The 26,220-nt window shown below is 43.8% G+C and overlaps 1 protein-coding gene across 1 annotated transcript in view; it reads left to right on the top strand.

Annotated features, from left to right (window-relative positions):
- The window catches only part of STAC3 (SH3 and cysteine rich domain 3), a 54,184-nt gene extending 29,132 nt beyond the window's left edge, over positions 1-25,052 (top strand). Inside the window, exons 5-12 of the mRNA XM_061614627.1 lie at positions 2,191-2,251; positions 2,348-2,439; positions 3,660-3,726; positions 11,806-11,852; positions 15,483-15,574; positions 17,838-17,889; positions 18,425-18,574; positions 21,116-25,052. Of these exons, the coding sequence (XP_061470611.1) occupies positions 2,191-2,251; positions 2,348-2,439; positions 3,660-3,726; positions 11,806-11,852; positions 15,483-15,574; positions 17,838-17,889; positions 18,425-18,574; positions 21,116-21,214 (660 nt within the window). The 3' untranslated portion in view covers positions 21,215-25,052. The remainder of the gene's footprint in view (positions 1-2,190; positions 2,252-2,347; positions 2,440-3,659; positions 3,727-11,805; positions 11,853-15,482; positions 15,575-17,837; positions 17,890-18,424; positions 18,575-21,115) is intronic.
- The last annotated feature ends 1,168 nt before the right edge of the window (positions 25,053-26,220 follow it).

The raw sequence follows: 26,220 nt of genomic DNA, 5'->3' as shown, positions 1-26,220 counted from the left end.
TGGATAAGAGTTCCTCAAGTTGGGGAAGTTGTATTTGTTTTTTTCTCTTGAAATAAGCATTATATTTTTTTAAAAAATAAGAATACTGCATTGAATTGAGCTGTCGATAATCATTAGTGCAGGGATAGAGGTCCTGTGGCCATCTAGATGATGTTGGACCTCAACTCCCATCTTCCCTGACCATTGGCCATGCTGGCCTGCAGCTGATGGGAGTTGCAGTCCAACAACATCTAGAGAGCATGAGGTTCCTCATCCTTTGACTTAAGATAATTGTAAACACAGTTTCATGTTACAGTGAACACCAGACATTGGGGATTGCCAGCAAAAATTTCACCAGCAAACACTGACCTTCTCTCTGTGCCAGGCAGAGTTCACCAGTTGCACAACATCCAAAAGTGACTTTTAAATACTGTAAAAGAGTGACAATTTTTAAACATTGAGGGTAAAAGTGAAAGTGTGCCTTGCAAGGCCTGAATCCTGTGTGTGTGCGCACACAAAATGCTATAACCCAAGAGGTGGACAAAACAGAGATATCAGCTCCCAGTTCTTGCCCCAGTTCTGTGTCCCCACTGTTGCACATCAACTTTGGGAAAAACCACCTAAGAACCATCTGGTATAGCATCTGAAGGGATAATGTCTTGCTAATCCCCGTCTGTGGAATTCATAGTACTGCAATGAGCCTTAGCCTTGTGGATCTAAGGCTACTTTGTGTCCTTCACACGGGGAATGATGCATAGCTTGAATGACAGTCATTGTGTTTGACTATCACAAACACCTGTATTTCACTGTTTCTATATGTGTTGTGAAATGATAGATTGCCAGCAAGTATATACCTCATTTAGGCACAGTCCAACAAAAGTAAAATGATTTTTCCATATTTTGGGGTGATACATTATTTTAATTTGTGCTGCACCAAATGTTTCTCTGTGAACACTTTTGACAAGGTTTTGAGGGGATTAGTTTAGTGACCCTCCAAACAAGTGTTCACTCACTCACTCACTCACTCACTCACTCACTCACTCACTCACACACACACACACACACACACACACACACACAGTTTGCTGTGGATCCCTGTAAGGATTCCGTTAATCACCTAAAAATATATGCACGTAATTGTGATTAACAAAACAGAGGTTTTAATTGTACTGTAATACCAAAACGTTTCAGCTTCCGCCTTCATCAATTGCAGTGGTCCAGTCACTGTTTTCCTAGACTGTTGCTTTGGTTTTGCCATTTCCCCCCTCTGATCACGGCTTGTGTGATCTAAGCCACTAAGGGATCATAGACAGTGAATGGGATGACATAATGGAGAGCAAACATAGCTGAGTTCGAGTTAGGCCAATACTTCCTGAACAGGTCATATGGGTGAGCACAACCAATCAGGCTCTCCTCTGAGCAGAACAATGCAATGGGGAGAGCTCAGACTATAGGTTCATGCTGTGGGCACAGCCTTCTTGGGCATGGCTCTCTTTGGTGATACCCTGAGGAGTATCCCCTTCTCACTAACAGGTCTTGCTGCCTCCCAGAGCCTTTCCCTTGTGATCTACCATAACTACTTGACTCTTATTCAAGAGATGGGGATTGTATTGTACAGAGGCCCTGGGCCTTTAGGGCAGCCTGGTGTCCTACAGATGTTGTTGGTTTCCAACTCTCATCAGCCCCAGCCAGCATGGCCCATGGGCAGGGACTCTGAGAGCTGTAGTCCAGCAACACCAGGAGGGCCACAGATTGGAGAAAGCAATTTTAGGCAAACAGTTTTGTGCCTTTCAAAGTACTCTCTGAAGAATCACCAGGGCTGTGTACACACCATATATTTAAATTGTATTTCCTCCCCTAAGGACCCTGGGAATGGTAGTTTGTTTGGGTGCCATGAATTGTAGCTCTGTGAGGGATACATTACAGTTCCCAGGATTCTTTGGGAGGGGTATGCTTTCAATGTGTGGTGTGTACACAGTCCATGAGTTCTTTCTGCATCTGATGAAAATATTTACAAAAATGGCTTTTCTGCTCAATCCTGTTTTTAAAGTCAAGATAGAAATGCTCTTCAAGGCTAAACTAGTCTTTTGGCAATTTATTTCGTAAAGAGCAGGCCTTTCTCCTCAGATTTAGAGAAAGATGGGTTCTTCCTCCTTTTTTTGTATTGGCTACTCTCTGGCCTGTGCATTACACTCATCTTTTGCCCTGCAGCCCCCGGGTTTCCGTCGTGCTTACAGCTCTCCATTGTATGGTGCTGAACAACGTGCTGGTGGTAAGTAGCCTATTGCAGTCCCCTTCCCTTTCCACAGTGGATTTCCATCGCCGCAAATAGCAGGCTAATTTTGTTGCTGGTCCTTTCCCTCTGCAGCTAACCGCAGTGACCCTGTGTTTGAGACGCTGCGGACGGGTGTTGTCATGGCAAACAAAGAGCGCAAGAAAGGGCAGGACGACAAGAAGAATGTAAGGGAGCTGGTGTGGAGGAAGCAGTCATGACATGGAAGGGTGGCCTGTCTCTAACTGGTAACCATAGCAGCCTCTCTCACTGAGAGCCACGGCAAGGCCTTCCAGGTTGGAGTGGCAGAATTAGGAGGGAGCTAGCCCTCAGCTAAAGGGTTAATGTGACTTGCAATACTTAAGGTTGCCACCTCTTACCCCCCTTCCTTGCTGCTATACATTTAATTCATTACTTCCTGTGCTGGACAGAGGCAGCCCTCAGAGCGCTGGGTCTTTGTCAAGCACTCTGGTCCCTTTGTCCATTTGCAATGGCACGTGCTGTTGTAACCTGTGAGTAACAGAGTTACAAGAGGAGAAGGAGGAACTGAGCCTATGGCAGCTATTGTCAGTGGCAGCCTCACTACTTCTTGTTGTTTATTTGTTTGTATATTTGATAAATTTAATAAAACAAACTACCTTATAATACTAATATATAACGTATAATGCACAGTAAAACTCTTAAATGCTATAACACCATTTCATTTGCATTAAAAACAGTGTAAAAGCACAATACACAATACAGCAAATAATCAATATTAAATTATGCAAATACAAGGGCAAGTGCCACCCTGAGCTTCTTTGGGAGGAAGGGTGGGTTATAAATGTAATCAATCAATAAAAATGCAAGTACAAATATGAGTGCCATCACTCTTATGCATTAATTAATGTAATGTATAGTTCTCTCCTTGGAGAGCAGATGGGCAGGGCAGGCAAATATGACAGCTGCAGCCTTCCAGGAGGGAAGATGATACTTAACCACTTCTTTCTACCCTTGGAAGACTTTGGGATGTAGCAGCTTCAGGTACGCTGGTGGCTGGCAACCCTACTTCCCCAGAACCCCCTCTGGAGATCTTCATATACTACGCACAAACTGAGGCTCTCCCTTTGTCCTTTGCACAGAAATAAAGGAAGGTGTATGATGCCATTCATTGATGCAAACAGCCCTTGTGCTACACAGCTTTCATGCTCCTTTGCACATTGTCTTCTAAACATCTGTCAGAATCTCCTAGGACCATGGATCATATTACCCACAACTCCCTGTTGTGTTTCCCAGAGTCCCTCTGTGGTGTGAACCTGTGTCTAATGTAGCCCAGCGTATGTGACTGAGTGAGGAATGCTTCATTCCAATCAGTTGCAACAAAGCATGTGCTTACGCCTTCTCAAACATTTCCCTTCTTGCTTTTTAGCCATTGGCTGCTATGATGGAGGAAGAAACAGAGGCCCCTAAGCAGGAGGGTGGCAAACCTGAGGCAGGTAAGTCCCAGACCTTGAGAAACCTGCTCTGCCTCTACAGTCCATATGCTTGTCCATCAGATGTAGAACTCATGCAAAATTATAATAGAGGCAGATGTACAAAAATAAAAAGGGGATGGGGTTGGGAAGCAGTTCACCATAAACCAAGTTTTCCAGCCATGCTATATCATGCATACAAATGTTGACATACAAAACCATATATGTATCTGATGGGACCTTCCATATGTTCCTGCCTGAACACTGAGATCGGGTTGGAATGCTCTCTTGATGGTGCCACGTCCTGATGGAAATTCTGTATGCAGCAACCCATGAGAGGAAGTTCGGAAGGGGGTCTGTATTGAAAGTGGGAGCTCTTGAATCAGCTCCCCCCTCACACACAACAGTCTTCCTCTCCCAATAAGTTCTGCAGCAACTCTGTCAAGTTTTCACTGCCAGTTAAAAACTCATATTTTCGCCCAGGCCTTCAGCTGATTTCTTCCCTCCTTTGCACTTTGTGTTTTTTATTATTTATCCCATTCTTCCTCCCAAAATAGCCCAGTATTTATTTATTGGTACTAGATGCGGTGGGTTGTTTGTTGGGAATAACTACATGGTATGATTTTAATTTGTTTGAAATGTTTTAATTGTTGCAAACTGCTTTAGTAAGCATACTACATGAAAAGCAATCTATAAACCTAATAGGTAATAGTCTCAAATAAGTGATACCCCATCAAGACAATTATTAACAATTTAAAACAAGACAATTATTCATAGTTCACTCAAAGCCCTGAACTAAATCACCTTGTGTTACAATTATTGCATATGGAGAGATATTTATTGATGAAATATTTATTTGTGTTTTACCTTTGTGATTTTATGGTTTTTAATTCGCAAAATACTTAGTTTTTTATATTAAACAGTCTATACATTGATTAAATAATTAAAAAATAAATTGCCATTATGTATTACCAGAGGACATGTGTGCGTGTTCCACAGTTCAGGGCAAACGCAGGGAAAGGGAACAGCAGAATGTACTATTGAATGAATAGCTGAGTATCTTCAGAATCTCAGATTTGATATTAAAAGCACCAACCCACATACACGTTTCAAGCCCTTAGGAGCACAAAAATAGGCTTGAAAGTATGTGGGCTGAAATTATAGGAAGAACACAGGAAACTGCCTGATATTGAGTCAGATCATTGGTCCATGAGCTCCGTATTGTCTATACTGACTGGCACTAGCTCTCTAGGATTTCAGGAGACATTCCCAGACTTACCCAGAGATGCCGGGGATTGAATCTATGACCTCCTGCATGCAAAGCAGATGCTCTTCTACCACTGAGATATGGCCCTTTCCCATATCTGAAGCCGGAAGGAATCTCAGTAGGATTTCTGAAGATTAAACTTTAGAGTGGATAGGGCAACATCCCATTTTCAATCAATCCAGTCCATAATTGTGCTCCTCCCAAGAACCAGTGCCTCACAATCTCCATTCAAGCTGCTCCCGATAGTGCATAAAACGTTGATCTATTTCCTATCAATGGATTTAAATCACTTTCCATAGACAGTTGCGTCCAAACCAGATCAAGGTCCTAGTGGTGTGGCTCACTATTGCAGATAGAATCAGAATCATAGAGTTGGAAGGGGTCTATAAGGCCATTGAGTCCAACCCCCTGCTCAATGCAGGAATCCAAATTAAAGCATACCCAACAGGTGGCTGTCCAGCTGCCTCTTGAACGCCTCCAGTGTTGGAGAGCCCACCACCTCCCTAGGTAATTGGTTCCGTTGTTGTACTGCTCTAACCGTTAGGAAGTTTTTCCTGATGTTCAGATGAAATCTGGCTTCCTGCAACTTGAGCCCATTATTCCGTGTCCTGCACTCTCGGACATTTGAGAAGAGATCTTGGCCCTTCTCTGTGTGGCAGCTTTCAAGTATTTGAAAAGTGCGATCATACCTCCCCTCAGTCTTCTCTTCTCAAGGCTAAACATGCCCAGTTCTTTCAGTCTCTCCTCACAGGGATTTCTTTCTAGTTCCTTGATCACCCTCGTTGCCCTCCTCTGAACTCGTTCCAATTTGTGTGCATCTTCTTAAAGTGCGGTGTCTAGAACTGGATGCAGTACTCAAGATGAGGCCTAACCAGTGCCGAATAGAGGGGAACTACAATTTGGAAACTATACTTCTGTTGATGCAGCCTAACATATCATTTCATAGAATCATAGAATCATAGAGTTGGAAGGGGCCTTGTAGGCCATCGAGTCCAACCCCCTGCTCACAGCAGGAAATCCACAGCTAGAGCATCTCCCGCAGATAGCTGTCCAGCCTCTGCTTGAAGACATCCAGTGAAGGAGATCCCACCACCTCCCTAGGCAGTCGGTTCCATTGCCGAACTGCCCTTACTGTCAAGAAGTTCCTTCTAATATCCAATCTGAATCTACGCTCCTGCAACTTAAAACCATTAGACCTAGTCCTACCCTCTGGGGCAGCAGAGAACAAATCTGTACCCTCCTCTATGTGACAGCCCTTCAGGTACTTAAAGAGTGCAATCATGTCACCCCTCAGCCTTCTCTTCACCAGACTGAACATGCCAAGTTCCTTCAACCTTTCTTCATAAGACTTGTTCTCCATACCAGCTATCATCCTCATCGCCCTCTTCTGAACCTGCTCTAACTTGTCTATATCTTTCTTAAAATGAGGCGCCCAGAACTGAACGCAGTATTCCAGATGAGGCCTGACCAATGCAGAATATAGTGGGACTATTACTTCCCTCAACCTGGAAACTATAGCTCTGTTTTTGCAGCCCAAAACCGCTTTTGCCTTTTTTGCCGCAGCATCACACTACTGGGTCATGTTCAACTTGCGATCCACTACAATTCCAAGGTCCTTCTCACACGCACTACTGCTAAGCCGGGTATTGCCCATCCTGTACCCATGCATTTTGTTTTTGTGGCCTAAATGCAGAATCTTGCATTTGTCTTTATTGAATGTCATTTTATTAATTTCAGCCCAATTTTCTAGTCTATCCAGGTCCCTTTGGATTTTATTCCTGTCTTCCATTGTGTTAGCTATCCCTCCCAGCTTCGTATTATCCGCAAACTTCATAAGGCTTCCCTCCACCCCATCATCTAAGTCATTGATAAAAATGTTGAAGAGTATCGGCCCCAGGACAGAACCCTGTGGCACTCCACTCGAGACCTCCTTCCAGTCCGAAGCAGAGCCACCGACGACCACTCTTTGAGTACGGTTTTCCAACCAGTTGTGAATCCACCTGACAGTATTTCCATGTAGTCCACATTTGACTAGTTTGCTAATCAAAAGGTCGTGGGGGACTTTGTCAAACGCCTTGCTGAAATCTAGATAGATGACATCTACAGCATTTCCACCATCTACTAAGCTAGTGACCCGATCAAAAAAAGAGATGAGATTAGTTTGACAGGATTTTTTCTTGACAAACCCATGCTGGCTCCTTCTAATCACAGCATTGTCATCTAGATAGTTGCCATCCGTTCTAATATCTTTCCCGGTATTGAAGTCAGACTGACCGGCCTGTAATTCCCCGGATCTTCTTTTTTACCCTTTTTAAAGAGCGGGACGACGTTTGCCCGTCTCCAGTCCTCCGGCACCTCTCCCGTTCTCCAGGATTTCTCAAAGATGATGGCAAGAGGTTCCGAGAGTACATCCGCAAGTTCCTTCAATACTCTGGGATGCAGTTCATCAGGTCCTGGAGATTTGAACTCACTTAGGTTAACTAGGTATTTCCTGACTATCTCCTTATCAATCTCGAACTGCAGTCCCGACCCCTTACTGAGATTGCTACCGATGCAAGGTTGCACACTGTTCCCTTTTTGGGAGAAAACGGAGGCAAAATAGGTGTTGAGCAGTTCTGCTTTTTCCTAGTTATCTGTCAACATTTTGCCATCCTCATTGAGCAGCAGTCGCACCGTTTGCTTGGTCTTTCTCTTGCTTCGAACATATCTGAAAAACCCCTTTTTGTTGTTCCTTGTTTCTCTCGCCAGCCTCAGCTCATTCTGGGTTTTAGCTTTCCTTACGCTATTCCTGCAAGCCTGAGACGCTCGTCAGTACTCTTCCTTGGTGATGCTGTGACGCCCTTCCCTGGCTCTCCCTGTCAGGTTCCTACCTGCTCGTGGCTACTGCCTTTCACTAGGCACCACCAGAGACTCCACCAGTCCGGACTGTCCTTTTTTATGGTTTCTCTCTCCGCTCTAGCACAGATCTCAATAGATCCCCCTGCTAGGCAGCACCACCAGTCACGTTCTACAACCAATGTTCCCAGAGACCTTGCCTGAGTCTCTCTATCCGGTTACATTCGTGACTGCGTGCCTATGCTGTTCCCAACCCCCTTGTATCAATGCAGATAACTCATAACTCGGGGTTGCTCTGGATACTTATAATGTTATCTTCTCCTCTTCACCGCTGCCACCATTTGTTACTGTTTCCCTTCAGCCTTGGTTATTACCTTACCCTCCCTTCTGGTCTGTGAAACCCCAGCCAAGGATCAGGCCTTCGGTAAACCAAATTAGTATTTATTAAATAACATTAATAACAAGATAACTTTGATAATGATCTACAAGCTTATGGTTTCATCTATTACTGTGATATTTGACTTATTACTAATCCGAACTCCACCTCCCTCTTTCTCCACACTCTCCTGACATACACCAACTCACACCCACCTCCAGACTCCACCAAAACAACCCACTAACGTCCACCCAGATTCAACTGTCATCCTTCCATTTATACTCTCAGCCATCCAAACACTCAGCCAATCATCCAGCATTCTACTGCTCATTTACTCCCCCCTCCTCTTTCATTCCACTTACCACATATCTTCTATACAAACAGCACTTACCATATATACATTAATACAGGAACATCACAGATGCGTCCTTCCTTCCATTCTTTATACATGCTCTTTTTTACTTTTACCTCCTCCACCAGTCTTCTTGACTCTTTTGCCTCTTTTGCACCCACATCATACTGTTGGCTCATATTCAGCTTGTGATCAACAACAATCCTGAGATCCTTTTCACATGTAGTATTGCTGAGCCAAGTATCTTATAACTGTGCATTTGGTTTCTTTTTCCTAGGTGTAGAACTTTGCATTTATCCCTGTTAAATATCCTGTTGTTTTCAGCCCAATGCTCCAGCGTATCGAGATCCCTTTGAATTTTGTTTCTGTCTTCCAAGGTATTAGCTATCCCTCCTAATTTTGTATCATCTGCAGGTTTGATAAGCTTTCCCTGCAGCTCCTCATCCAAGTCATTAATAAAAATGTTGAAGAGCACTGGGCCCAGTACCGAGCCCTGCAGTACCTTGCTTGTTACCTCCCCCCAGTTTGAGAAGGAGTTCTTTGGGTTCAATTCTGTAGCCAACTGTGGATCCACCTGACAGTTGTTCCATCCAGTCCACGTTTAGCTAGCTTGCTAATCAGAATATCATGGGGCACTTTGTTAAAAGCTTTGCTGAAGTCAATATATATTATGTCCATAGCATTTCCACAGTCTAGGAGGGAGGCTATCCAATCAAAAAATGAGGTAAGATTAGTCTGGCAGGATTTGTTCTTGATAAATCCATGTTGGCTTCTGATAATCACTGCATTGTTTTCAAGGTGCTTACAGACTGACTGCTTTATAATCTGCTCCAGAATTTTCCCAGGGATCAATATCAGGCTGACTGGTCTGTAGTTCCCAGGTTCCTCCTTTTTGCCCTTTTTTGAAGATAGGGACAACATTAGCCCTCCTCCAGTCGTCCAGCACTTCACCTATCCGTCACGATTTCGCAATGATAATAGACAGTGGATCTGAGAGTTCTTCAGCCAGTTCCTTCAGTGCTCTAGGATGCAGTTCATCGAGCCCTGGCGATTTAAACTCAATATTTTATCTAAAACCTCTACCCAAAAGCCGGAAACCTGAATACATTCCCACCACATGTGGATGAATGACCCCCTCTTGCTACAGCCCTCCAGCATAGAGGGGACTAGGTGTTGCTGATGTGTGAAAACGGCACTGGAGTCCAGTACCAGTGAAGAAGTAGTTTAATGCTGGCCTCTTGAATTTTGGCTGAAGTAGTTTTCTAAGAGGGGGTCCTGTCCATATCTTTGCCCAACAAGTGTCCTCAAAACACACTCTCAAATCTCCTTTCCATCCCAGTCTTAACCCTCCCGCATCACCCGTATCAGCAGTGTATAGATTCTGAAAGCCATACCCCTCAGTTGGGGGTCAGAGATAGAGCCAGAAGGATTCATAGACGGTTTGAGAACTGAGTCCCTCCCCCTTTTGTAATCTATATTGCCTATAGATTATTTCACTTGGCTACCTGAAGCCAGATATATTGAAGCCCCCTTAGTTTTTGTAAATACCTTTCTGAAAGGGGAACTCATCTTTAACAGGTGTTAGATTTCATGGGAGTGATTCTTAGGAGCCTTCTTCCTTCTGAAAAAAAATGTTCCGTGAGAAGCAGCCCCAACTTGAGTACTGGGGACAATGTGGGCTCGTGATTACAGAGGGTAGCATTCTTCCAAATTATTTTGGAACTTGTGCTGGACTTTATTTCCTTGGGGCTTCTGACCCCGCCATTAACACTGGGATAAACTGGATCCTCTTTGCAGGCCAGCCAAGGGCAGTCCTGGGGTAGTAAACCATTGACAGCCATTCATTAAGCACAGGATCCTGCAATTATTGCATGAAATTTCACACGGCTCTGCAAATGGGCAGCTTTTTCCTAGGATGCTTATTTGCAGTTCTCATGAGTTGAAGACCAGGCAAGTTCTTTGCTTGATGCCCCAGGGATAGTGGCTGCTGGCAGTGTCTCTGCCCCTGAGGCAATGCTCATAGGAAGGTTTCTGCCACAAGGAGCAGCTCTCTCTCCCTTTCTCTCTCTCAGAGCCCAGGGATTGTTAGACTGGTGAATGATGTCCCCTAGCAGCACTGGACTGGACTAAAGGGTGTAAGTGCCCTATACTCAGATCTATGTGAGTGTTCTGTGATGTCATAGAGCAGACATGGAATTTAGCATTATGCACAGAAGATAGGCTTGAAAATCTATGGGCAACGCATGGTGGGATCTCAGAAGTCAGTCTGGGAAGATGGGAGACAGAGGCCAGGTTTGTATGTCACGCTAAGCCAAATGTGTTATAGGCTCCTGGGGAGGCGTTCACAGCCACTCCATTCCTCCCTGGTCCTTTTTGCTGCTTTAAAACAGAGATACCGCTCTCTTCTGAAAACAGGGGCACACAACGCTAGTCAAACCCCATCCTGTTTTCCTATAAAACCTGGTGGGAGCAGCTCGAGTGCCTTTTTTAAAAATTCAGCTTCAAAGAGATTTCTCACCTGACTGGCAGATCAACCCGTTCCCCCTGCAAGTGTGGCCAATGGAAACACTTTGCTGTAGACAACTAGTGTGCTCAACAGCCTTATCTTTGTACAGTAGGCTACATTCCAGCCATGCAAAAGAAAGTAAGAAATTTATACACACTCCATCCAGGCAAGCAAGTTCAAGGACATATTGCAACCAGGCAAAAGCACTTGATGAAGGTGCAGATCAGGGCAGGGGGAGGGGGAGGAGGTATGGCTTGGGGAGACTCCTGAGGGCCTCCTCTCCTCAAGGGATCAGGAGAAGCCAAATTTAAATAAGGTGGAGGCAGGACAGGGAAGTGAAGAAGCCACTCCATGGTCTGATGTTGTCTTTCTCCTTTTGCTGCCCTTGGACTGAATGACTGTTGGAGCTATGGCAGCTCTCAGCAGTTGTGATATTGGTAATAGTTGCTGCTAACCTTTTACTAGTCTCTATTAAAAGGGTGGGGAAAGAAAACATGAAAAGGCCGAGGTGAATAAAATGCACAGAGAACTAAACTGGGAATTGCTGCAGTCCGGAATGGAAAGGTGATGAACTTTGTAAAAACATCAATTGTGGCTTAGAGGGAGTAGCTGTCTAGATTCCTCATTTTTAGGCACAGAAAACTAAACAAAGAGAAAGTGTAGTTGCAGGGAGGTATTTTATTTCCTTACTTTTCTTTTGACCCCCTGTCTCCCTACCCTCCTCCCACATTTGACTGCTGAATTTTTCTTTTTCTTTTTGTGTCCAGGAAATCCAGAAGGACAGAAAGCTGAGAAGAATACCCTTGATGACAAGGTGCCTGACTGTGCCTGCCCCCTTTCCCCTTTTTGGTAGTGGTGGATTTGAGGATATAATGTGTGCCCTTCCTAAAACACACATTGACCTGCAAGTCTCACCCATCTCTCTCTCTCTCCCTCTCTCTCTCTCTCTCCCTCTCTCTCTCTCTCTCCCTCTCTCTCTCTCTCTCCCTCTCTCTCTCTCTCTCCCTCTCTCTCTCTCTCTCTCTCACACACACACACACGCACGCACACGCGCAAGTGTAAATAAGGGGTGGGGAACTTTATCTCACCAGTGGGCCCTCCCACCTGTCAATCACATGATGTCACAATGACTTAAGATGACGGGTGCACTTTGAAGTCCCCACAATCTCATTTGGACTTCCAAACACCATAGAGGGCTTGCAAAGATGTTGTACACATTCTACACGACCCCTTCCTTAGTAAAAATGGCTGTAACTAAGGGAAAGGCTTTGTAGTTGGGGGACCCTTCAGAGTGAAGATCTCCATGCCAAGGTTCCGTTTCCAGTGGAGTAGGTTAGAGCTATGGCTGAGTGTTTTCCTTGATTTTGCACTTATATAAACACAGATAGTGAAATAGGTACAAAATTCTGGCCCTGAAAATCTAAGCATTTTTTTAACAACAAAAAGCAAGTTTTTAGCTCATATAGAATATTGGCAATGGCTTGTGAAATCTCAGGGTGCAAGGCTGGGTTGCAAATAAGATTTCCAATAGCATAGGACAGTTTCTTCAGTATTTTGCATAGCATCTTGAATCTCCTGACAGATATATATGTGTGTGTGCATGCAACATTAAGGTTGCAGAATTTGAACTTTTCTTGGTGCAGAATTTGAACTTTTCTTCTTTGGTCCACTGCTCATAGATAGGATTAGTAATGTGGAGCAGAGGGTAATGCACACATGATCTATGTTTCTCTGAACAATTTATTTTGATTTCTTCAGCTCCTGCCTGAAATTAATTATTGGAAGGAGGTAGAGAGTATCTGTGTGTGTCCTCAGCATGTACCACATTTTCCAATGGGGATTTTAGTACCTTAGGGCAAAAGAAGTAACTGTCACAGCAGTTACTCTGAGGCAGCTTAGGTTTAAGTCCTGGCTCTTCAACAGCATTCACATTTGTTGTTGTTATGTGCCTTCAAGTCTATTACAACTTATGGTGACTCTATGAATCAGCAACTTCCAACAGCATCTGTCATGAACCACCCTGTTCAGATCTTGTAAGTTCAGGTCTGTGGCTTCCTTTATGGAATCAATCCATCTCTTGTTTGGTCTTCCTCTTTTTCTGCTCCCATCTGTTTTTCCCAGCATTATTGTCTTTTCTAGTGAATCATGTCTTCTCATGATGTGTCTAAAGTATGATAACCTCAGTTTCATCATTTTAGCTTCTAATGATAGTTCTGGTTTAATTTGTTCCAACACCCAATTATTTGTCTTTTTCGCAGTCCATGGTATGCGCAAAGCTCTCCTCCAACAACACATTTCAGATGAGTTGATTTTTCTCTTACCCGCTTTTCTCACTGTCCAACTTTCACATCCATACATAGAGATTGGGAATACCGTGGTCTGAATGATCCTGACTTTAGTGTTCAGTGATACATCTTTGCATTTGAGGACCTTTTCTAGTTCTCTCATAGCTGCCCTCCCCAGTCCTAGCCTTCTTCTGATTTCTTGACTATTGTCTCCATTTTGGTTAATGACTGTGCCGAGGTATTGATAATCCTTGACAAGTTCAGTGTCCTTGTTGTCGACTTTAAAGTTACATAAATCTTCTGTTGTCACTACTTTAGTCTTCTTGACGTTCAGCTGTAGTCCTGCTTGCCCTAATAGACTTCTGTAAAGCTATGAGTTTGAAAATGAGGCAAAGTAAAATATGACTGGCCTTCATGTTCCAGTTCACTTCTTCACCCAGCTGTGTCCCAAAGAGCGACACTGTTATGAGGTGATACCCCAAATGGCAGCCATGTTAAGAAAAGGTAAAGCCAGCCCCGAGGAGAGAAGGCCAGGAGTGTGCTTCTCATCTGCTGTCATAGGTAGAAAGCTACTAAGATCTTTCTCAGAGGCTTTCTTCCAGGCACCTCCCTCCATCTGAAGAAAGGCAAATGGCTGCAGGAGCTCTGGGGCTTTTTCGGCTGTGGCCTCTCCCTTATCAAACCCTTTTTCCCATGGAGGCTTATCTGGTGCCTATACTCCATCCTTTAGGTGCCAGGCAATCCATCACCAGGACTTTAAACTCCTGGCATTTCTTCTCCCACATGCTATTACTGTTTTTGCACTGCCTTTTTATTTGTTATGCAAATTGTCCTGGATGCTTTTTAATTGAAAGGTAGCATAGAATTTTAATTTTTTTTAAGGGCCAGAGTATATGAAACAGGCATTGTGAGGAGGCCAATTTAAATGACTGCCTGATATTATTATTATTATTATTATCTTTATGTTTATCCCGCTCTTTTTCCAAGGACTGGAACTCAAGGCGGCTTCCAAATATAAAAGTACATATAATTACAAGCAAACAAAAGATCTACATTAAAATACAATTAAACTATGTGCAATAATAAAACCATTTAAATATACAATTGGAGTAATTCAAAACTCACTTTAAGATAGTATAGATAAAACAGTAAAACAATACAGCACCCTCTTCAACCCCATCCTTAGGAACCAACAGTTCCAAAACCTTTCAGAATAAAAAAGTTTTCAGCTGCTGATGGAAGGACTGCAGGGAGGGAGCCATTCCTGCCTCCCTAGGGAGGGAATTCCAAAGCCTAGGGGCAGCCACCGAGAATGCCTGAGGCTGGTTCTTCCTGCTTGCACGGAGGCAGCCATAACAGGTTGCTGTTTAAAATGGTGTCTCTGTGGCAGTTAGCTATTATGCACTGTTGAAGAACTGGGGATGGCTGTGTATCTTTCTTCATAGGGCACAGTCCTCTGTTTTGAAGGGCTCTCAGATGACAGTTCTCTGTTTGGCAGTGTTCTCTGTCTGAGGGCTGTCCAGTCTGTTGTGTCCAAGAGCAAGGCAAGAAGTAGGAAATAAAAACTTGATTCTAAGTACAAAATAAAACAAGCATAATAAGTCTACCTAGGCCTAGATATAATTCACTACGCTTTCCACCTCTGTTTAATGAGCTACGTCCCTTCAGCTGACCTTCAGCTGGCCATTACTCTCAGCTGTCTCAAAGAGGTCTTAAAGGGGAACTCCACACAGTCCAAGTTTGGCTTAAAGATAAGAAAGCTTTAAGAGGTTGGGCAGAACCCTTGAAGTGGCCCATCAAGAGTGCTGCAGCACCTGATCAGCAGACAAAGCAGCCACACAAATCACCTGGTGCCTTCCCCGCTATGATGAGATGGATTGTATGTCTGTTTAAATAACAATCATTATTTCTAAATTTGCATTTATGCATATAAATTTATACATACATGAATTTTATGCAGATTGGTCTGTTTTTAGGTGATACAAATCCTTTTCTTCCTTTTTGGTTTTTTTTACAAAGCATATCTGGCCAGAGTTTGCATAGCTGGAAGTGCTTGCAAGGGTAGGCTGTGCCTTTTGAGCCTTGAAGAGGCACTGTGGGTACTGTCAAAAAACTCCCATTGCTTAGGTCTTCCTCTGTTCCTTTCTTCTCTTGGACAGAGTAAGAAGCAGCAACCTGGATTCCAACAGTCCCATTACTTCATTGCACTCTATCGCTTCAAAGCCTTGGAGAAGGATGACCTGGATTTTCAGTGAGTGATTTGAGGGGCAGGCTGGGTTGTTTGGTTGGTCAGAGTATACCAAGCTCAGATTAGCTTGAATTCACTGCCTTGTAGAGGCAAGCCCCAGCATGTAAATGTTTAGGGTGAGTTTCTAATATTCTTAGCCAACCCAATGCCAACAGAATCTAGACTCTATAGGGTGCTCCCAGCTATCACTTGAAAGCGTTTTCACTTAGAACAGGATGTGGCTACCAGCGTTGAGAAAAAGTTCTGTACCAGTTGCCTGGCTATTGGGCATTTCCAGGCCCAATTCAAAATGTGGGTTTTGAATTTTAGCCCTAACCTAAATGTCTTGGAGCCAGGCTATTTGAAGGGCTCGCTGTGACCATCTTTATTTATTTACACTTACGTTCCATCCTTCTTCCAAGGAGCTCAAGGTAGCTTGCATGGTTCTTCCCCTGCCCCATCTTATCTTCACAATAACCATGTGAGGTGGGTTAGGGCTAAGAGACAGGGACTGGCCCAATGTCACCCAGAAAACTTCATGTCTGAGTTAGGATTTGAAGTCTGTGCTTTAGGATTAGTATCAAAAGGCCCTATTTGTTAGCACAGGTTTTCAGTTTAGTTAGATTGATGGGTACTAGGGACAGGGCCTTCCCAGTAGTGGCCTCTCCCTAATGGAAGTTCATCTCAATGAATGTACAGCTGACCTGTCTCAGCTGCAGTATTTCAAGTGTGAGGAACCTTTGGCCCTCCACATGTTGCTGAACTGCCCCAGCAAGCATGGCCAATGGGAATTGTAGTTCATCACCTTCTGGAGGATCAAACGTTTCCCATACCTACAGTATTTAAAAAGTCTTTGAAAGCCCATCTCTTTCAAATAGCTTTTAATTGAAGTGTTTTGTTGGTTATGCTGCTGTTGTGTTGATGTTTTCATGCTTTGGCTCTGGGAAAGGTTTTTATACTGACTAAATTATATATTAATGAAAAGTTGTGGGGTAGGTTTTTTTAAAATGTTGAAATGTTATAATATTATGTCCTTTGGGTGGAGTAGAAACTTAAGTAAATAAAGTGTTATAGTTTGTTCACTGCCTTGGGTGGACATGGTTCAGAAAGGTGGCTTATAATATTGAAATAAATAAACGAATTAGTATGTTTTCACATTTCTATTTTTGACCCTGACATTAATATCTGTAGTGGAAACCATAGTATGTGAAGGCTAAGTCTGCTTTTTCTCTGATTGACTGGGCAGTAATTTATAGCTAGGGTTTGGTGGTGAAAATGGTGGAATAATCAAGGCAAAACACAGTTTTGTCATCAAAAATTCTATTGCAAGCCTGGATAGATGTCTTGAGATCACAGTAAACGGGGGAGAAGTAAAGCTGTTCAATCATAGAAATGTAATGAACATGGCTAGAACTAAGGAGCAAAGCTAAAAGAAGAGTTGCAAGGTTTCACTTAATTTCACTTAATTTCATTTTTTTTTAAAAAAAATTAGTACATTTATATGCCACCTTCACTATACAGTTTTAGGCAAATGCTGAAGATGCACCTCTTTACCATGGTCTTTGACACCTGGGTTGTGTTTTCAGGACCCACTCTATTCCTGTGATTATAATTTGTTTTAACTGTTTTTAATACTGAATTTTAAATTGTTGTAACCCACCCTGGGATCTGCTTGTGAAGGGAGGGTCATACATTTAGATGATGATGATGATGTCATCAGACACCTGTGGGAACACCATGGCTGGCCCTCTGAGTTCAGTGCCCCCCTCCTTAATTCCTTAATTTGAAGCAGCTCTAATCCAGAGGGAGTGAGGATACCCAACATAGGAAGGCTGATCCTGGGACTTGCCTTCTCCACACTGCTATATCTCAGGACAGCTTCCCAGGTTTGTTTAGGAGTGGGGTAGGGTGTGGGATCAGGGGGTTATGAAAATATGACATTGCGTGTGCTAATTTGGGTAGTGATAGGGATGAGAGCTGAGCCTCACCAAGAACATATCCTAGCTGCTGCTTCCACAATAAGACCATCCACTGAGTCCTGTTACGATGTGTGATGGAGAGAATGAATATGGCAGTTGATAGGCAGCCACCAATGCTCATCTATGGCTTCTTTGCTTTGATGAGTGGTGGCAACAGTAGTAAGGAAGCTTTGATTGTTTCGGTCTTAGTCCCCAAGATGGGAGGAGATTTAATGAACCGTCTCCAGAATTTCCGTGGGCAACTCAGAATGTGTGGTCTGCCATGGTTTGTGGTGATATTTTTTAACTTTGGGCCCATTCTCTTTCAGCCCGGGGGACAAAATTGCTATTGTCGATGACTCCAATGAAGAATGGTGGCGGGTAAATAAAGGGAGCTCACTTCCCTGGGGAGATGTAGTAGGGGCCAGGGAAGATGCATAACAAAGAGAAGATCACTTGTGTTCCTGCTTCGTGGCCAAATGTGGGCATATTAGGAGAAAGTTTTTGGTCTCCTGGAACTGATGTAAAAAAACAACCACAATCCAGTGGGGCCACAAGCATTATTTGGGGCTTGCCTTAGTTGTGGCTTTAGAACTATACCCCTTGAAGTTAACTTGCAAGAGTCCTTGATATCTCCTTGATATGGGCTTCTTTCTGCCACTTCGGTGCTGCTCAAGGCATGTTCACATGGTGGATGTAAACTGCTTTAACTATTACAGAGGCATTGTTAAGAGGGTGGCCCAGGAAGATTCAAGTCCGACGCATTTATGTTGGGCCCCAAATCTGTCCTTTCCACGCACACATTTTAAACTTTTCAATACATTAACCCTATCCTAATTGGTGGCAGTTAGAGGAGCTGGAATTTGTGGTCGGCTGACCTCTTTACAGCTTATTTCCTTGTGTGGCCATCTGCTAGGGCAAGAAAATTGGGGATGTCGGGGACAAAATTGGATACTTCCCACCAAACTTCATTATCCGAGTGCGCGCAGGAGAACGGGTACACAAAGTGACGCGGTCCTTCGTGGGCAACAAGGAAATTGGGCAGATCACACTAAAAAAGGATCAGGTAGGTTCCTTGGAGGCAGCTCTATCCCGCCACAACCAACTCCAGATCTTTCCCTGCATCCCCCGCCCTGGTCTGACAGTAGAGATGGATGGTTGGCCAGTCTGTTTTCAATGCATGTCAGTTTCACATATATTCATTCATAAGTCCATTCAATCCCCTTTCCACATCAATCTGCATTTTAAAAAAGCAACGCACATGTGAAAACTCACATTCTTTTTTTAAAAATGTATTCTTTTACACCTTTTAATTCTAAAATGCAGGTCCTTTGGTATGCATTTTAACCTAGAATGTGCATTTTATATGCATTTTTGTACATTTTATGACTTGAGAACCAGATATTTCAAAATTCAGAGAAGTGCTGAAAACCAAAGGATAATTCCAATATGTTCCAATCTGCATATTAATGCTGGAAAGTGCAAATCAGGTCAGTTCCCTTTTAAAAACGCAGACCAAATAAAATCCTTGAGTGTTCCAAACAGACAATGGCATAATTTTGGACTAACTGTTGCGGGCAGGGGAGGGAAATTGTGGCACAATTCTCTGACCTGTAAAAACCATTCTTCCTTGTGCTGAAGTTTTATCACCACCCCTGAAAACAGGTACTTCTCATGCTGTCTTCAAACCAATGCATGACTACAGAATAGTTATATTCTTTAAAAAACAGTGGTACCAGAGCCGTCACCCCTGGCAGCCATTTAATAGCAAAACCACTAATAGTCAATAGCTTAAATTTCCTTTCTTTCTACACCGTGCACACACATACTTCACAAAATTTGAGAGAGGCACATCCATCCTTGTTTTTCTGTCCTGTAATTATTCCCACAAGCCAGAAGCAGGACAGTGTCAGGAACCCTGCCAGCCCTTGCAAACTTGTGTTTCGTGAATCCCTGAGCAATTTCACACAAGATGCTCAAAATAGTTTCACATTTTCCAGCTCCGTACATTGAACAGTGAAAAAATGTGCACTGACTATAATGTAGATTGACTACCAAATGAATCCCTTTTCCCTTCCTCTCTGTGTGTTTGTACATGAAAATCATTCAGACATGACAGATACGCTAAAAGGAGTCCTTTGTGTCTCTTCGGACACCTTCTCCAGTGCTGTAAACATTCTCTTCTGCGAGAACCCATTTCATAGGCACTTAACACCAGGCGTTTCCTAGGGCTAAATTAAACATGACTTTTATTATGTATTTATTTATTTTGGCAATTTATATATCGCTTAATCACAGTTGTCTCCAAGCAGTGTACAATAAGCTCAACAAATACAATAGAGATAAAATCAATGAAAAACTACAATCACAAATCACTTAAAATGACTGTGCAATAAAAAGGTCTTCACTAGGCACCAGAATTCAACAGGGAGGCTGGAGGAGGGGGCAGGGAGTTGTCCAGTCTCAGTTAGGAGGAAGTTCCACAGAATTGAGCCCACAGTACTGAACACATGGAGACCAATAACAGTGACTCGCCTGATGATCTCAGTGATGAGGCAGGGCTATATGGAGTCAGGTGTTCCTTAAGGTAGTCTGGACCCAAGTTATTAAGGGCCTTGTAAATTAACACAAGAACCTTGTGTTATGGACCAATAGTGCATAGGTAGCCAGTGCAAGCTTTGAAGGATGAGAGTTATGTACCGGGAATGGTCTGTCTCCATCGATAGACTCTAGGTGCACATTTTGCACCAGCTGGAGCCTCTAGACAAGGCCCACATATGGCTAAAACAAAACAAAACCATTTTTAGGGGTAGTGGTGAAGCTTCAGCTCAAAGATGAATGATTTCCACAGGTCAGAGAATTGTTTTATCCCGGCATTTCTTTACCAAATAGCTGGCACAGACTGTGCATGTGTAAGCCAGATCAGGACCATGGCCAGAGGGGAACTGTAATTCTTTTGCCCCCCTGTGGTCTTGATTGGACTCCTCTCTTCTTCGCAACACACCTGCTGTTCACAGTGGGAGGAAAGTTCCCATTGGTGCCAGTGGCTGATACATCTCAAATCATATATTGCAGAAGATTCAGCTCTGCCAAAGATGGTCATATCATACTGCACATTCCCTTCTCTCTCTTTCCCTGGAGTATGAGTAGCCAATCTGATGCCTTCCAGATATTGTCAGACATGACCATTGGCCGTGCTGGCATATAGTTTCATGTACCTGTGATGAGATGATATCGCATTTCTCTTCCCCTTCTGCACATCATCAGCTGCTGGGGTGGGGGTGGGGCAGGGAAATGCACAGGAGAATCAGACGTGGAGCTGCCTTGCATCTGCTGTAATGTGCAGTGGATGCAGTTCTCCACCATATTACCTCATGTAGGGCTTTTAAGCCCTTCATGTGGATGGTTTTAAGCCCCACAATTTCTTTATGTCTTGTATTTGTTTACAGCACAGCCTTACACTCTGCTCTGTATATATGAACTTACATAAATGAGCAATGGCTGTTTACCCTCCCTGGGGGAAGAGATGGCAACCTTCTCACATCATGTGACATAGCAAATTGGCTCTGAATCTCACCTGTTCTCTTCCCCCTCCATTCTTGTATAGATTGTGGTACAGAAAGGTGAGGAGCTGAATGGCTACGTGAAAGTCTACACTGGCCGCAAGGTGGGGTTCTTCCCTGTCGACTTCCTCCAAGAAATCTGAGGCCCAGCCCTAGCATTTACAATGGTTTCAGAGCCAGACCTGGAGAAGGCCAGGTTGTTTCCTTGAAGACAGAGATTTCCGACTGCCAAGGACTCTCTGCAATGGAGTTGGGTTCTGCGAGTGCCTGTGTGGCCCAGAATGAAGATATTCCACCAAGGCCTGTATCTCTGAGCTAGGATTCAAGGCGAGGAGTACTGTACATAATTTTGTCACCATTGGGGGGCCTTGGCACTCCTGTTGAACTCTGTGGCGGTGGCAGATTCCAGAATGAGTTTAGCCATTAATCCTTGATGATGTAAGCCACGGAGGTGCTGGGATGTGGACAAAGGTGTTCTGCTTCCTGTCTGCAAAGGAAGTGGATAGCAATAGTTCATGTTGACTGCCAGACTTGACAAATGGCATTTGCTGCTACCTCCTGCAGGTGGCACCAAGCTTGTGTGTGTGCGTGCGTGTGTGTTTACTCGGAAGCAAATGGCTGTCCCTTTGCTGGCGGGGGGCAGGCCTGGCTCCCAGCGTTACTTGGATTACTTAGATTTTGTTATGTTTTGCCAATGTATGTTATCTCTTTCTGCCCCCAGCAGCCTGCTTACCTGCCTTGGCGTAAAGCAGCAGGATTTGGGATCACTGTCCAGTGAAGTGGCCTGATTTGCTTGGGAAAAGTTGTAGGGCTGATCAGCTCCAGTTATGTTGAATTAATATACCTCTCTTACCATCCTTTCCCTACATCTCCCTACTGTTGTGAAATTGATTCTTTTTAGATTGTCCCCTTTCAGATACCATCTGGTCTCACTTATGAGGGAGGCCTAATGTTCTAGATGCTTCTATTTTGGGCAACATGTATATACATGCATTTCTCTATACTGTACACAGACATTTCCCAGCCTTTTTTGCTGTCATGAGGTTGGGGAAAGAGCATGCAGGATCACTAAATGACCACAGAAAAGTGTGGGGATTTCTTGGTATAGAAAAAGAGCATTGTCTGTTTCTATGATCCTTGCGTACTTTGAGATGGCTCAAGAGAGCATGGAGTCCATGATGAACTGAGCCCTCTGGATGTTCTGAAAATGAGACAACAGTGGGTCTGCAAGTGATGCATGCAGATTTTTCCATGCTTCTGACCTGGTCACATGTGCACCTCCTCCATACAAAGAGGCATGAGCTTACATACCCATCCGAGACTCATAGATCTCCTGGTGGGAGAGAGGCCCCAAAAGATGGCCTGTGAACTCTTATTTGTGCATCTGAAGCTGCCTTTTTTCTTAAGTAAATGAGGAAACAATTTCTCCTTATAATCTCTAGCATTACTAGAGGATAATTGAGGCTGGGCGTGGGGGTGAGGGAGATGCCATAGAAACTGAGCCTGCACTGAGATATTGCCAGGTTTCAGGACTGCTGAAAAGGTACAGACAGCATTTGGTGACTAGCATGTTATGTGCAGTCATTTGCAGTACTTGCCCTGCTGGTAATCTTGGTGCAATTGCACTCATTTCACATGAGCCCTTTGCCTGCTCACATCTTAGGATACTTGCAAGGTTTGTTTGCACATACTCTCATGTGCAGTCGTGTTCTGGTGCTTGCTTTCACACCTGCACACTGAGGCACTCATATTTGTTTTCATGAGAGGCCAAGCCAAGCCAGCTTGCAGACAGACCACTTGCTCATTCTCATTTACTCACAACTAATTATGCTTGCCAAAGCATGCTAAGGCATCAACACACTCCAAATCATGCTTAGTTGTTACCCATTTTTCATGTACCTGCACACATAAACACTGTGGTGCCCTTCTCAATGTTTGCTGCCTGTTCAACACTTGGAATTCAACAAGACAGCAGCGCTGCTTCCCTGCCCTCTCTAATGCTGCCATCCCATTAGACTAGTAGCCAGAATTCCCCTATGTGCTTCCTTTGGCTTCATGACCTATATTGGTTTCATAGATCCATGGTTATTGCAAGACACACCAGCCCAGTCCATGCGGGGCCTTATTTTTTTCTCCCAGTCTACCCCTTGTTTAGGATCTCTGTCCACCACCATACCCACTTTTATTGAGTCCCATTTTTCTCTTGCATTTCATGGAAGTTTCATCCCAAATACATTTCAGCAGTGCTTAACCTTCGTTGTCATGTGTCCACTAGTGGGTGCTGACACATCTACAAGATTCTGACTGCTGGTTATATGGTTTCTTCTGAAATGTTACAGGAGTTATTTCCCTTTATTTCACCCCAAATACTTTGATGGTACTCATATAGTACTGGGTAATTTACAGATTCTTGGGGCTAGTCTAGCAGAACCAAGGCTGCTTGCAGTCTGATCCAGCTCTGGAGTAACTCTTAATGCACAAGAATAGGAACAGGCTACAACTCGTTTTCACTATGGTACCTGAACCCACGGTTTTGCTGCTACCATTTGCCATATTTAGTCCACATTTCCTTCTAGGTAATGTAAGGATACCTAATTCATATGAATAGGGATACTTGGGACTGGTGTGAATCTAACCACAGTTGGGTAGTACACTTTGAGAACGACCAGATTTGCCACCTACTCTAAAAGGTTAAGTAACATAGAACCAAGGACCAGACCTATCTTGGGTCGGAGTGAGAACTAGTAAATCTCCAAGGCAAAACTCAACATATCATTCATAAACAAGGGAAATACAAGAAATCAAGTCAGGCACAAAAGAAAATACAGACAAAATGCCATCAGTGGTCCATTAGCGAATGGGACACTACCCCACCAGCCTCAGCCAGCCCCCACCCACCTGCCTTCTCATTGCAACCAGTCAGGGGGTATCTCTGCCTGTCATTGGCTGTGGCTCCATCTCTTGTTGGTCTCCATGCCTTCCACCCTACCAGTCCAAATGAGCATCAACCACCACTGAATGCCATACTAACTAATGACAGTTGAAAGTTCAGTATTAAAGGATAGAGAACAAGGTAGAAGAATCATCTAGTTACCAAGTGTATTAAGGTCATTGCAAGTAGATGCAAGTATACTCTAAGGTGGGAATGGAGAACTTATAGGAACATAGAAAGTTGGTCCATCTAGCTCAGTGTTGTCTCCAGTGACTGCCAGTGGTTCTGACTCAATCAAGGAGTCTTTCCCAGCCCTTCCTGGATATGCCAGGAACTGACCCTGTGACCTTCTGCATGCAAGGCAGATGCCTACTACTGAGCTGGTCCTTCTTACTTGTCCTTCCCACGTGTAAGTCTCCAGAGGTTTCTGATCTGCAGCCCCCATAATCTCTGACTATTGGACATGCTGTTTGGGAATGATGGCAGTTGGAGTCCACAGATGCTCAAAGGCCTAGAGTCAGAATGGGCACTTTGCAGTTCCAGATAACCTTGGGTGTGCGTGTGTGAGAAGCAGAACAAAGCAGGGCTATTTATTGCTAGGTACTTGGTCTCGTATCTAAAATGATTTCATGTTAGTTATAGCCTCCTTGGAGCATTGGAACCCCATGTGATTTTTGCACCCAAGGATTTGTGTTAATCAGCTTCACCCAAAGAGCTCAGGTCTGAGTCATATGTGAGCAAGGAAGAGGAGAAGTTAGCAAATAGGGTTAATTTGCACTTGTTAGGACATGTGTGCAAGAAGTGTTTGCATCGTTTTCTGATCAGATAAGAAGGTATGAGCAATGAAAAAAATGTACGGTGGGTGCTAAGTGGCTTTGAATATGCCTCTCCAACTGCCTGTCTAGAACCTTTCAGTACTGCATTTGTGAGTGGGTGATGCAAGGTGGGAATTGATAGCTATGATTGGATTTCAGTTGGATAAGGCAATACAAAAACAAGCATATTTTTTTGTCTCTAATACAAGCATAACCAATGTTTACACCACTGTATATGTCTCTTGTCTCATTGGATCTTAAATGATAAGAAAGGGCAGGTGATGAGAAGCCACTGTTTGGGACATGAACATATATGAAACATCGGCCCAGGGACTTACACGATGCCTTTTAGTGGCAGTTACAGGGCCATCTATGATACAAGTCTCTGTCTGTAATTGTGCAGCACAATTCGGTATCCTGAAAATCTCAACATTCATTTTGGGGTTTGCTTTTTAAAAAAGCAACTTTCTAATCCACAAGCCACGAGATAAATTTGAAAATAGCTGGTCAAAAGTCCAGCGGAATCTCAAACTGGGATGGAACTAAGCAGGAATTCCAGTTGTCACGGCATAGGTCTTCAATTTGCTTTGCTCCTAAAAGTAGAATAAAATATGGAATGCAATAAACAAATGCAATGAGTGCGAAATTGATTCAAGCCGTAGAATTTGACTTTTTGGCACATTATATGAATTGCCCAGGCACATAATTTTGTACATCCCTGAGCACAGTCTTCCTGCAAAGGCAAGCATCATGAAGTTGGTGCCCTGAAGCTTTCAAATTAAGGTTCCGCATGGCATATTTTGGGGGGGGGGGAGGGGGGGAGAGATGATGGTGGCAAACTGGAAAACGGAGCTCTAGCATTCTGTGGTGCAGGCAGTCGAGTTGTATGAAGTCTAGACTCCCTCCCTCTCTCTCTCTCTCTCTCTCAACTAGATCCATTTTCAGCAGAAAATGTCCTCTGCTGCTTCTTACCTAGTGGAAACAGTCACACCAGAAGCCATGTCCCCAGTTGGAATGTGAAACGAGATAGCGTCACTGGGTACTGGAACCCTGCCTAGTGGCAGCCATATATGGGAGCAGGGGCGACAGGTGCAGTGGAGTTTGTTGATTTTCACAGTTCAGTCACTGGAAAATTCATGGCTGGACCCAAAGATTGGGGAGGTGGGGTGGGTGGAAGAGGAGGGGTCATGCCACTTGATCCTAAGTGAACAGGTGCTGCCTGTCTGCCCTGTGGTATCTGAATCGCTGCTAGAGTTAAGCAGAAGAGTAAAGGAGAAATGTTTGGCAATAAAAGACTTGAAAGCAGACACGTCATACGATCTTTATACCTCAAGGGGGCACCAGTACCCAGGACTTGGTGGCTCAGGTTTAGAATGATGTTTCTCAAACCTTTGTGATCCCC

The sequence above is a fragment of the Rhineura floridana genome, chromosome 3 (assembly GCF_030035675.1).
Source record: "Rhineura floridana isolate rRhiFlo1 chromosome 3, rRhiFlo1.hap2, whole genome shotgun sequence".
NCBI classification, from domain to species: Eukaryota; Metazoa; Chordata; class Lepidosauria; order Squamata; family Rhineuridae; genus Rhineura; species Rhineura floridana.
This window is presented reverse-complemented; position numbering and strand designations above follow the sequence as displayed.